Source organism: Eleutherodactylus coqui, chromosome 2, assembly GCF_035609145.1.
Source record: "Eleutherodactylus coqui strain aEleCoq1 chromosome 2, aEleCoq1.hap1, whole genome shotgun sequence".
Taxonomy (NCBI): domain Eukaryota; kingdom Metazoa; phylum Chordata; class Amphibia; order Anura; family Eleutherodactylidae; genus Eleutherodactylus; species Eleutherodactylus coqui.
Window position 1 is genome coordinate 283,773,869 of NC_089838.1, and position 12,110 is coordinate 283,785,978.

Sequence of the window (12,110 nt, forward strand, 5' to 3'; positions counted from 1 at the left end):
TGAGAGACGTAGGCTAGGGCCAAATTGCAGGAAAGCCACAGCCGCATGCGACTTGCATTGATGTTTGTGGTGGAAAACGTTGAATGCGACTTATGACTTGGTGGATTTTCTGCAACTGTCCTGTCGCAATTGTATTAGTTCACAACATGACACCATTGACAATCCTTAAACGCAACATGTGGCCCTAATCTCATCACTGAAGACAGAAATTGGCTCAAATTGTAGCATAAGTCCATGCCTGCTCCCATCAGGGGTACATTTCATTTTTAGTACAGTAAAACATGCCCTAAATTTATTAAAAGGGCACATTTTCACTCTGATGCCAGTCAGTATGTCATTTTAAACGCCAGTCTTTACTCTCCCCATAGCATTGTTTTTTGTTTAAACTAGCTTACCTAAAAACCATGTTGTGAAGCCCTGATGGTAAACTATTTTTTGACTGCAGTGCAGCCACTGGGTACGGCTTTATCCGAAAATTTAATCTAGGATGATATTGCTTGAATTCGCCATAACTTTATAAATCGGTGGGGTTCCAACCTCTAGACACCCCCTCCCTACTGATCCTTAGACTGTATGGGGCCGTAATGCTTGTACCAAGATAAATTGTATCGCCTATTCACAGGAATAGGTGATAAACATCTGATCAGTGGGTGTCTCACCTGAGACCTCCACCGATCATGAGAACAGAGGTCCTGCCCCCCCCCCCCCCCCCTAAATCCAGCACAGCAAGAAAGATTGAATGGAGCGTCGGTATATTGAGCATTTGTACTCAGCCATTTCTGTCTGCCCCATTGAAATAAATAGAGAGGCACAGCACATGTGTGACCACCGTTCCATTCAACCTTATCACAGTAAGTGGGTGCAGTGAGCTCAAAGCAGGGACATGCTCCTGTTCTTAGGATTGGTGGGGGCCTCACCAATCAGACTTACCACCTATGCATAGATAGGGGTTAAACGGTAATCTTGGTGCACAGCAGTCTCCTTCACAGCAGCACTCTGGCCGCTCACTTTGCAAATGACTGCAGCCAGCCTCATTCAAGTGAAGGGGCTGAACGGGAGGTCAGGAGCGCCGCTGTGCAGGGAAGCTTAGAAGTGGATGCAGCGCTAAACCAGCTCTGTGGCGTCTCCATTCTCTTTGGGGCAGTCGGAGAGGTCGGAAACCCAGCTATTATAATGTTATTACGTATTTTGGCAATATGCTGCCAACGATGCGGATAAGCCTTTGACCATCGACTTTCTGTGCATTTGGAGTCGAATGCACATCCCGCTAGCTTGTTAGCAAGCACTGCAGCTCATGGCAGGGGTCCCGAGGAACCCATTTTGAAACACATAAATGAAAGGATCTGTATTCTTTTGTACAACCCATTATAGGCCAAGGTGTTGATTATAAAGGGAACCGCTAACAACAGACACCAGTAGATTGTATCCAACTGCATAGGGAATATGTAGGACGATGGCATTTTATTCACGTTATTGGGAAGGGTTTAGGCTTCTCCTTTTCTGAAGCCTTTAGGCTAGTTCACAGGTCTGCTGCAGATTCAATGTACGGTACAATCGCAGGGAATGGGATTTTAACAAACCCCATTCACTTACAGCAGAAAAAAAAAAATCTGCGAAGAGTCAGGCTGCGGATTCTGAAATCCGCAGCATACTCTTTGCTGCAGAAATAGTGCAGATTATTACCATGGACTTCATTCATTGCAATGCAGTGAGTGAACGCTGTCGGATCCATGCACGGATGTGTGCAAATCATCATCTCCACCAAGTAAACCAGTGAGGCGCCTGACGTGGAGTCACTTAATAACTGTGTTTATGAACTTACAGAAACAAGAAAGGAAGGAACTAAAGATGCTGGGAGACTGAGTGCCGGAGTGCAGCGGAGAGCAGAGGGGTCGTCACCCTAACCACCCTTACCTCACCAGAAAAGCCTGGGATCAACCTTGACCAGAGACTCCTTCTTGGACTGGACAACGGCTTACCGATGCCATTTCAGCGTGCCATTTTATTCCTAAACAATGAACAGAGCCGTGCAAAAAAATAAGCATTAATGTAGTGGATTTCCCTGGCAGGTCACAGGGACATCACCTCCTCCTTGGCTGGAGCTCCGCAGACATTTCCTTAAGAGATTCCATCCATGGAGTTGTACATTAACACATAGTGTTCTAGTAGCCCTGCTGCCACTTCTCCTGTAGAGGGGGAGCCTGAAGATTGTGAAGGGTGTATTAATACTTTATAGGATCTCTAGATACGATACTGTATATGATTATTTTGTATTAAGCTAATCATGGGCTGGATTGTGGAAATTGGAAACATTTATGACAATGAAAACATTTTATCCTCATGATCGATAGAATGGGATTTCTTCTTCTTCACCCCGTCTGCCGCCAACTGCACCAGGTCAAATGAGGAGGACATCCATAATGTAACCCGTCGTATCATGCTAGAAGTTGGAGAATGTTCCTGTGATAGTCACAGAGAGATCTCTGAGATTGATGGAGTACTGACCATGAAGTTTTAAGACATGAACACATCAGCCATACAGGAAGGCGCGAGGTCTGCGGCTGTGTGTCCTCTGCAGTCTTTTAGATCCAGGAGACCTTTACAGCGATGTAGAAGGAAGACCGACAACTCCCGGTGACCACCTTCTGCTGCCTGTCCAAGAAAGAGCAGATGTAAACATATAGACCATCAAACATATCCATAAGACACCACCACCTTCTCCAAGGAGTTAGTGCCGGTTACTATGTGCAGGAACCCGTTATTTGATAGCATAGCTTGAACTGAATAATGCAAGCTGTTAGAGACGTGGAAGGGGTCATCCCAACTTCCATCACCTATCCAAAGATAGTGATAAATGGCTGGTGGGAGGTTTCACCGCGGAGACTCCCGGGTCACATGTTGCCCTGTCCTCTCTGCACCCTTTCAAGTGAAATGAAGCTTGAAGGGAGTGGCCGCTAAGTATGCACGTTACCGTGCCAGTCCTTTCAACAGTGTCTGGAGACAGCGGAGTATAGACTTCAACTTGAATCCCGTAGGCATACTCAGCGGCAGCTCCACTCCAGGTGAGACAATGAGGAGAATAGAGGGACAGGTGGGTCCAGTTGGTAGACCCCCAGTAATATCGTTTTCATCACCCATCCTATCCTTTAACAGTTCATAGTAGATCTAGCTCACCTAGCCAAGGAGTAAAAATTTGCCCAAATTAGATGGATACCCTAATGAGATTGTATTACTGTCCTTCATTAGACAGTAGTCTGTGCTACTGAGAGACTACCAGATATGGAAGTAGATACGTGAGGCTCTACATGCTGACGTTCCCCGCCGGTGCTGTCTGAGTACCATTTAGGGCAGAATAAAAGCACATGAGAGCAAAAACATCTTCACCTAAATCATGTTGCAAATATAAAAAAAAAGTGAATAAAAGTGCATCAATGTACAGATGTATCAAAGTTAAACTTGACTTTTAAATCGATCCTCTAATTTTGAGACAAAGTTTTGTCCCGAGACTGGAGAGAACAGTTACATTACCTGCTATTGGTCTTCTGTACTGATGACTCTGATCCACCCGATCCCGTTTCCAGCTGGCTAAGATGGCTGACAATTTTAAACTACCTAATCCCCGCAGTGTGTTGGTAGCGTTAGACTACTAGTGCGCTGTACCTGATCTCCGATTAGCCAACACTGATCACATGAATCAGAGAACAGTCTGTATTAGGTAGAAAATAGCAGTGGCCATCTTGGATGGCTGAAAACAGGATCACAAACCGGTGGAATGGCGGTACATCAGTATATAAGAACTGCAACAGGTAATGTACCCTTCAGACAGAAGGGAAAGTCGCCTTGATAACTTCTGAAAACTCTGCATCGCTGTTTGCTCACCCGTTCAGTTGCTTCATAAAGGCTTTTGTTGTGTGAAGGGACGAGAATCGCAGCTTTTGATCGTCATAAGATAACTCGCTGCAGAAAGTTATCACAGTCAAGTTAAGCTTTGCAACATCTGTATAGGGAGGTGTTTCTGATGTCAGCTCCCTCACCTTGTGAAGCACGGTCCTCTGGTCCGAGTCCGTCTTAGTGGGGTCAGCGCCGTTCTCCAGTAACAGCTGAACCACTTGGAGGTGGCCGCAGTATGCAGCCCGGTGCAAAGCCGTGCTGCCCCCATGTGTCTGCGCATTACTGTCAGCACCACTCTTCAGAAGAAAGCCGCACACCGGTAAGTGGCCGTGGCGGCTGCTGTAGTGCTAAAACAATGAGCAAGAAAAGGATTTCAGTAATGAAGCACTCACACCATTCAATCAGTATGTCATCACCTACATTGACAGTGGATATTGTCCCACATTTAAAGGCCCTTCTACACGCAATGATTATTGCTCGAAATTCGTCCACACGTCCGAAAATGAGCGATAATCATGACACGGGCATCGCGCACTTGTCGTTTGAATGGCGGATTTTAGTTCAACTTAAAACCCATAGTTCAGCCGCTGAAAGACTGAGCAGATACATTCCATTTGAATAAATTTTGCTCATCTTTCAAAAGACTGCAGGATGTTCTCCTACATGTTTACACTAGCCGTGAGGAGAACAATGTGGTGGCAGCTGTTTGCACAGCTGGGAGTGACGAAACACATGCTGGGCTCTGCAAACAACTCCTGGAGGTCCTTTTACATGCAAATAAAGAGTCTGCGGCCAAAATGTATATATTAATGTCTATTATACAGGGGGCTGTGTATATGACATGTTAATAGCAGCCATTGCGCCACATTGGGACCTACGTGCAGTAGTGGTGTGCGTAGCTCAGTAACTGTTGGATTGCAGAGATAGGCGCACTAGTTGTGGTTTTATTAAACAGTTTGCGACTAATCGTTTAACAAAATAAATAAGGCCTCCTTCACACGGGCGACACCGCATTGCTGCGAGAAAAATCGCAGCGATATTGCATCGCTGCACTGTATATCGCTGCGATTTTCTCGCAGCAATACCGCGATTTTGTAGCGCTACAAAGTCGCATGTGACGCTACAAAATCACGCAACTTTGTAGCATCTGCTACTGTCAAAGTTGCATCGCATGCAAACCGCGTTTTCGTGCGATGCAACAGAGAGGAAGGCTCCATAGGGAAATATGGGCTACAAAACCTCACGAGTCGCGGGCATATCGCCGGACCTGCGAGGTTTGTGTGTCGTTTTGTAGCATGCTACAAAACATCTCATGTGTGAAGGAACCCATAGGAAACCACGGGCTTCACATACATGCGATTTGTAGCATCGTAGCAATGCTAGAAAATTGTGCGCCTTTGTCGCCCGTGTGAAGGAGGCCTAAAGGTTATGTTTTAGTAGAAAGGCGCTTAGGAGAGCCGGTGGGGCTGATGGACGAATACATTCTGCACCATTGGTGCAAATTTCGACATGGATCCACAGCAGACTTCATAACGTCAACGGAAGGGGTGAAGTCTGCAGCGGATTCACCACAAAATCTGCACTAGTTGTTGGGTTTTTGGTTTTTTTACGTTTATACGCAGGTCCACAGCTTAGTTCACCTTGTCAAGTGAAGGGATGAAGTCCACTGTGGATCCGTGTCAGAATCAGCAACAATTCCACTGCGTGTGAACGTGCCCTAGAGGAGGACCTTCTTACTGCCAATGTTACCTTATGGTCCTTTTAGACGGAGCGATTTGTTCCAGTAGACAAGCGCCAATCAATAAGATTGAGCAGGCCTTTACACAGGCAGACTCAGACTCCAGCAAGAAACAAACAATAGTTCATAGGATCATTGTTGGCAGCACATCTTTCATTCACACGGTGAGATGTGCTGCCGCTAAAGATACATTTTTTGTGCCACATCAAGGATGCGATCACTAGATAAACGAGCGTTTCCCTATTCACCGCGTGATCAGCAGCACGTTCACACTGCCTAATGATCAGAAAACAACCGTTCCTAGGAACATTCCTACCTGATCATCAGGCCTTGTAACGCGCCTTTGGCACACGGGCCTATAGACAGTTTCCGGAGTTAAATGCGAGATCTGGTTGACATTTGACAGGAAGGATAAGCTGAGGGTACAAACCTAGAGAATCTGCATGTGGAATGCCCCATCGCATCCTCATGGGCACAAAATATATAGTACTATTAACCTTTTCCAATCCAATTTGTATCCTGGTTTTCCTAGGGGGCTTACTCTGTTTCTGCCGTTATACAATGGCGCTATCTGCTGGCTAAAGCCAGTACTGCATGAGGTGACACGTTGGATAGGCTCTAACAGCAGAGAGGCTGGCAACATACAGTAAGAGAACTCTGACGGACGTCTTCCAATATCGGAGCTGTACAGCCTTAAATCATAATGTCTTCAGACGTCAGACAGTGGATTGGAAAGGGTTAAACTCACCCGTTGCTCCAGCACTGATGCTCTGCTGCAGCCAATCACAGGCTGGTCTCTGCTGGAAAAAGCCGCAATGCAGGACAGCAAACTCTGGTGCAAAAGCTGGTATTAAAACATCCAAAGATGTGTCTTCATTGGCTCACATAGCGTTAAAAGATAGCGACGTTTCGGCTACCCACTGTAGCCTTTGTCAAGCTCTGGCTGGTCTCTGCTGTCACATACCATAGAAACTGGCATCACCGCTGAGGTTAGGGATTGGCTGTAGTGATCATGTGCCAGTACCGCACCTCATCCGCCAAACCTCTGACTCCTTCATTTAGGCCTCAGGAATTTTAAGTCGTACATTTAGTGTATAATTTTTTTTTTTTTTTTGGAACCTTTCTGCCGACTCCAACTCCCTCGCCCTGCACACCATTGCTGCTGAGAAGTAAACAGCAGCAGGAAGCATCGGCACAAGTGTGACGGAGGCCTAAAACAAAGGAGACAATGTAACAGATCACCAATCTCACTCACCAGGGCTGTGTAGCCAAAGTTATCAGGCAGGTTAGCATCTGTTCCCTTCTCGATGAAGCCCTGGACTCTCTTCAGGTCTCCATCCATCGCAGCTGACCAGATCCCTGGAACAATCAGATTGCGTACTATTAGCCCTCACATCAACCTCAGAACATGGATCACAAGTGCGACAGGATCATTCTTATCATAAGACACAGGATTAAACTTACCCTCACAAATCGGGGCATGTCAGAAGAATGCTGGGGATCTGAGCAAAGACCCTGTCATGAAGGTGAAGAGGCCGTGGCTACGGTCCTTTGGCCTATCCTTAAAGGGGTTGTCCCGCGCCGAAACGTTTTTTTTTTTTTCAAACCCCCCCCCCCCCCCCCCGTTCGGCGCGAGACAACCCCGATGCAGGGGTTAAAAAAGAACACCGCACAGCGCTTACCTGAATCCCCGCGCTCCGGTGACTTCTTACTTACCTGCTGAAGATGGCCGCCGGGATCTTCTCCCTCGGTGGACCGCAGGGCTTCTGTGCGGTCCATTGCCGATTCCAGCCTCCTGATTGGCTGGAATCGGCACGTGACGGGGCGGAGCTACACGGAGCCCCATTGAGAAAAGAAGAAGACGACCGGACTGCGCAAGCGCGTCTAATTTGGCCATTAGACGCTAAAAATTAGTCGGCTCCATGGAAACGAGGACGCTAGCAACGGAACAGGTAAGTGAAAAACTTCTGATAACTTCTGTATGGCTCATAATTAATGCACAATGTATATTACAAAGTGCATTAATATGGCCATACAGAAGTGTATAGACCCACTTGCTTTCGCGGGACAACCCCTTTAAGAATCCCCATCAATCAGCTGTTCACTGGGCCGGAGTGCTTGAGCATGCAGATGATTTCTGTAAGAAGTAGACAGTTCCGTTCTCACTGCAGTGGCCAGGCTTGGTATTACAGCCAAGTTACCATCGATGGGAATAGGAACTTTGCCTATAATACCAAGCCTTGACATTGCAGTGAGAACAAAGCTGCCTGCTTCTTGCAGAAATTAGCTCAGTGCATGAACATACTGGCCCAGTGAACAGCTGATCGGCGGGGGTTCTGAGCAGCAGACCCCCAGCGATCCATTATTGTTGGCCTGTACAAACCCTATGATGTACATATATGTCGAATGTGTGGGGCTTATATGGAGTGGGCTTGGAAGCACACTTGGCCACAGCAGCTGGGATCGGAGATTACTCTGATCCCAGCTGTTAGGCTGGGTCCACAAGGGGCAGAAATCCCGCAGAATGTCCGCAGTAGGACTGCACAGAAATTCTGCAAGATTTACGCAGCTTCTGCGGGTTTTCAAGCGCCTTATTCCGCTGCAGTCAGCTCTTCCCCATAGAGAGGAGAGTGGCCACAGCGGAAATGGTGATAAAATTGACATGCCACGGCTTTGAATTATGCACGGCATGTCAATTTCAGCGCAGCGTGGACGCCATTTTTGAAGGTCTTGTGCACTTTGCTGCTTTATGCCGGGGTAAAAATTGCAGGTGGAATTTCCGTGAAATTTCCCCGTGTGAACCCAGCCTGAATCGTTTAAATGTGCCAATTCAGTTGCCATGGTAGTCGGGGGGCTTGTGAAGACTCCTGCCCTGCCAAGGGTCTTTGACAATTAAAAAGTCATATGTATCCCAAAATGGTACCAATAGAAACTACGGGTCGTGTTCAGACAACCCCACTGATGGAGAAATAAGGGCCTGTTCACATCAGGGTCGGCGGCGATTACCATTCAAATACAGAAAAAAACAAATCGGCACGCTCTAATTCAGCTGCCCCCATCCCCCGCACACGCACGACGCAGCAGAAAACGCTTTAGAGGTCTGCAGCGATTCCGCAGATGACCAATAACGCAGCGCGCTCCATTTGGCTCATCTGCACCCCCAAGACAACGCGCAGGGATTGGCGGATCGTGGCAGGCGCGGGTCATTGTGGGCTTGGTGCGTACCGGTACGCAGAATATTCACACACAGGCGCCCCTGACCGTATGAGAAGGGCCTGAGCCACACACCGCACGGCAGGACAACGCACACTATGGTGCACGCTTTGGCACCCGAACAAAAGGGGCTGCGACGATCACAGGATCCCATCCGCTTGGGACTTCTTACGATTACCGTGGCGCGGTAACTTACCGGTCGCGGCGTGAACGGATCCACTTACGTTTCGTGTTATTTTGGCTTGCGGCAACATGCAAGTCACATGACCGCATTCGCTTACGTTAGGATGTAATGTAGCAGCGCCAAAGTGCAATCTTGTACGGCGCTGCGGAGCCTTCCTTACTGTAGGGCCACAGGAGGACTACAAGCACCAGCAGCCCCAGTTACCTCTCTGGAAGTCCATCTCCTGCACCGTCTCCCGCACCGCCGGGCCCCCCGTACAGCACCCGTCACCGGGTCGGTGAGACGAGCAGCCGCCGGGCTCCATCATCCCCCCTCAGACCTCACACTGAGCCGCCGCCATGTCTGACAACCAGCGGAGCCGGGCCGCAGCCAATCAGCGCGGGAGAAAGCTCAGCCAATCAAACGGCGCGTAGACACTTTTCTATCGAAGGTGCATTACTGGAAAACGTCCAGCAGATGGCGGGCTTCTAATAGTCCGATTACATCATTATTATTGTTATTGTTGTGATTGTTCTACAGAATACAGAAATAAATTCAATAAAACGTTTGGTATTAGCAAAATGCTGTTTACGAACAACGCAAGTTGTTGCAGTATGGCTGGTAGTCCTGCAGGTGGCGCTGTGGTCACACGCTTGCTGATCCTTCTGCAGCAGTTGTGCCCCGTCTGGCAGCAGTGCGGGTCTGGATGGCATCTGCTGGGAAGTTTGGCATCGGTTCAGGCAACTATTGTACGGATTACATTGTGCCAGTAAATATCTAGCAGCAGGGTGAAGCCTGCAGTGACCTCCAGCTAGAATGGGCATTTATGGACATTATCTGAGGGTGGTTTCACACCTGCACTAGGGGGTTCCACTCTTCTGGGAGTTCTGCTCTTCTACTCCCCTGCCTTTCACTCTTCTGGGAGTTCCGCTCTTCTGCTCCCCTTGGCTTCCACTCTTCTGGGGGTTCTGTTTTTCTGTGCCCCCAGCTTCCACTCTTCTGGGGGTTCTGTTTTTCTGTGCCCCCAGCTTCCACTCTTCTGGGGGTTCTGCTTTTCTGTGCCCCCAGCTTCCACACTTCTGGGGGTTCTGCTCTTCTGCTCCCCCTGGCTTCCACTCTTCTGGGGGTTCTGCTTTTCTGCGCCCCCAGCTTCCACTCTTCTGGGGGTTCCGCTCTTCTGCACCCCCAGCTTCCACTCTTTTGGGGGCTCCCCTCTTCTACTCCCCTGCCTTCCACTCTTCTGGAGTTCCGCGCTTCTGCTCCCCCTGGCTTCCACTCTTCTGGGGGTTCTGCTTTTCTGCACTCCCAGCTTCCACTCTTCTGGGGGTTCCGCTCTTCTACTCCCCTGCCTTTCACTCTTTTGGGGTTCCGTGCTTCTGCTCCACTCAGGAAGCAGGGAAGGGGAATCCCCCGCAGCTGACCGGCTCCATCTCTTGAAAGACCCAAACAGCATCGGATGGACCCTATTGACTATTATGGGGTCCATCCGCTGTCCGGCTTTTGGACGGAAAAAAAAGAGCTGAGTGCATCTGACTTGTTAATGAAGAAAGGAAACCTGCCACCTCAGCACATCACTTATGGTGCTGGTTCGGGAGGTGATGGGGAGTTGGGAGATGCATTTTTTAATATTCATCTGCTCCCAGATTTCTCTGAAGATGACACACAGCACAAAATCAGACTATTCAGAGTGCCTCACTTCCTCTCATATAAGTCTATGGGGAGTGCATGTGCAGGAGTCTGAAGAGAGTCAGATTTTTAGACCATGCCAATCTTAAAATGGGGCACTGAAGGAACCAGGGAGCTGGTGAGTATAAAAAAGAAATCCACAACTCCCCCATCACAGCAGCGTAACTTAGTTTATAGTGTTGTGCCAAGGTGAAAGGTTCCTTTTAACTGTTCACTGGCCTAAAACTGCAGCCATTAAGTATGAACAGTTAATTAATTAGCAAGTTATGTTGACCTGTTATGGCAGTGAAGCACCTGAAAACTACACCCCAACATGAGCATATTACACACGTGTATCCCGTACATAACACACGGTGAATGGAGGCAATAAAAGTCAATGAACTTTCATTCATACATACACACCTGCGTGTAGACACTGCATATTGATATGCAGGAGAAATAAATCGCAGTATGCTCCGTTTCTCTGCATATCATAATGCACAGCCCTGGTATGATACACAGAGAAATAGATGTTGAGAAGTCCGAACTTTAAATTCTTATTTTGTATCTGTTTTCTCTCAGAAAGTAGATGTAGCACTAGCTGATCTTCCCCGTGCGATTAGGGGAATAAAAGAATGCAGGCTATCTATAAGCAGAGACATGGTGAGGGAGCACATAGCTAATAGAGTTGAGCGAACGTATTCTGCCGAGCTTGATACTCGTTCGAGGATTAGCGTTCTCGATGGTGCTCGCTACTCGAACGAGCATCACGCCATGTTCGACCCCTTCCCAGTTTTTGGCTCCTCCCCACTGTGACATGCCTATTTTGAGAGACAGAGAGAACACGAACCAAGAAAAAAAAAAGAAAAAGCTCGGGACCCGGCGTCCCACATACAAAAATGCTCGAGTCTCCCATTGTAGTCAATGGGGTTCGTTACTCGAGTAGAGCTCTCGAATTTTACAGAAAGCTCGACTCAAATAACGCGGACCTGAGCATTTGGGTGCTCGCTCATCTCTAATAGCTAACTTAAATGAATTCAAGTCTCAAGGTCCAGATGAATTACATCCTAGGATACTAAAGGAAGCAGCGGAGGTAATTGCTGAACCACTCGCCATAATCTTTGAAAATTCCTGGAGAACAGGATAAGTCCCAGAAGATTGGAAAAGGGCAAATGTTGTCCCTATCTTCAAACAAAGGAAGAAGATGGATCCAGGAAACTAGAGGCCTGTGAGCCTGACTTCTATACCGGGCAAGATCTTTGAACAAATTATTAAACAGCATATATTGAAGTACTTGGATAGAAATGGAGTAATTAATCAGAGCCAGCATGGGTTTGTACCAAACAAGTCATGCCAGATGAATCTAATTTCCTTCTATGACAGAATCACTGACCGTGTGGATCAGGATAATGCGGTGGATATAGTATATCTTGACTATAG

The 12,110-nt window shown here is 47.8% G+C and overlaps 2 protein-coding genes across 3 annotated transcripts in view; one reads left to right on the forward strand and one right to left on the reverse strand.

The window, feature by feature from the left end:
- CNNM3 (cyclin and CBS domain divalent metal cation transport mediator 3) overlaps positions 1-2,344 on the forward strand; it is a 24,497-nt gene extending 22,153 nt beyond the window's left edge. For both annotated transcript variants that reach the window (XM_066593100.1, XM_066593099.1), the window contains one exon: positions 1,825-2,344. Coding sequence is in view for 1 of the 2 variants with exons in the window: in XM_066593099.1 (XP_066449196.1) it covers positions 1,825-1,904 (80 nt within the window). In the remaining variant the exon portion in view is untranslated. The remainder of the gene's footprint in view (positions 1-1,824) is intronic.
- ANKRD39 (ankyrin repeat domain 39) lies at positions 1,976-9,389 on the reverse strand. The gene is made up of 4 exons (XM_066593101.1): positions 9,231-9,389; positions 6,885-6,988; positions 4,035-4,238; positions 1,976-2,652 (listed from the first exon to the last, which is right to left on the reverse strand). Exons 1-4 carry the CDS (start codon positions 9,331-9,333, stop codon positions 2,515-2,517), a joined length of 549 nt encoding a protein of 182 aa, XP_066449198.1. The 5' UTR covers positions 9,334-9,389; the 3' UTR covers positions 1,976-2,514.
- Positions 9,390-12,110: the final 2,721 nt, after the last annotated feature.

Excerpts from the sequence above, each read along its gene's own strand:
- ANKRD39 (XM_066593101.1), bottom strand. The coding sequence starts at position 9,333 with ATGATGGAGCCCGGCGGCTGCTCGTCTCACCGACCCGGTGACGGGTGC. Across the intron at positions 6,989-9,230 it reads GGAGATGGACTTCCAGAGAG|GGATCTGGTCAGCTGCGATG; the intron begins GTAACTGGGGCT and ends TGATTGTTCCAG. Across the intron at positions 2,653-4,034 it reads AGAGGACCGTGCTTCACAAG|GCAGCAGAAGGTGGTCACCG; the intron begins GTGAGGGAGCTG and ends TTTCTTGGACAG.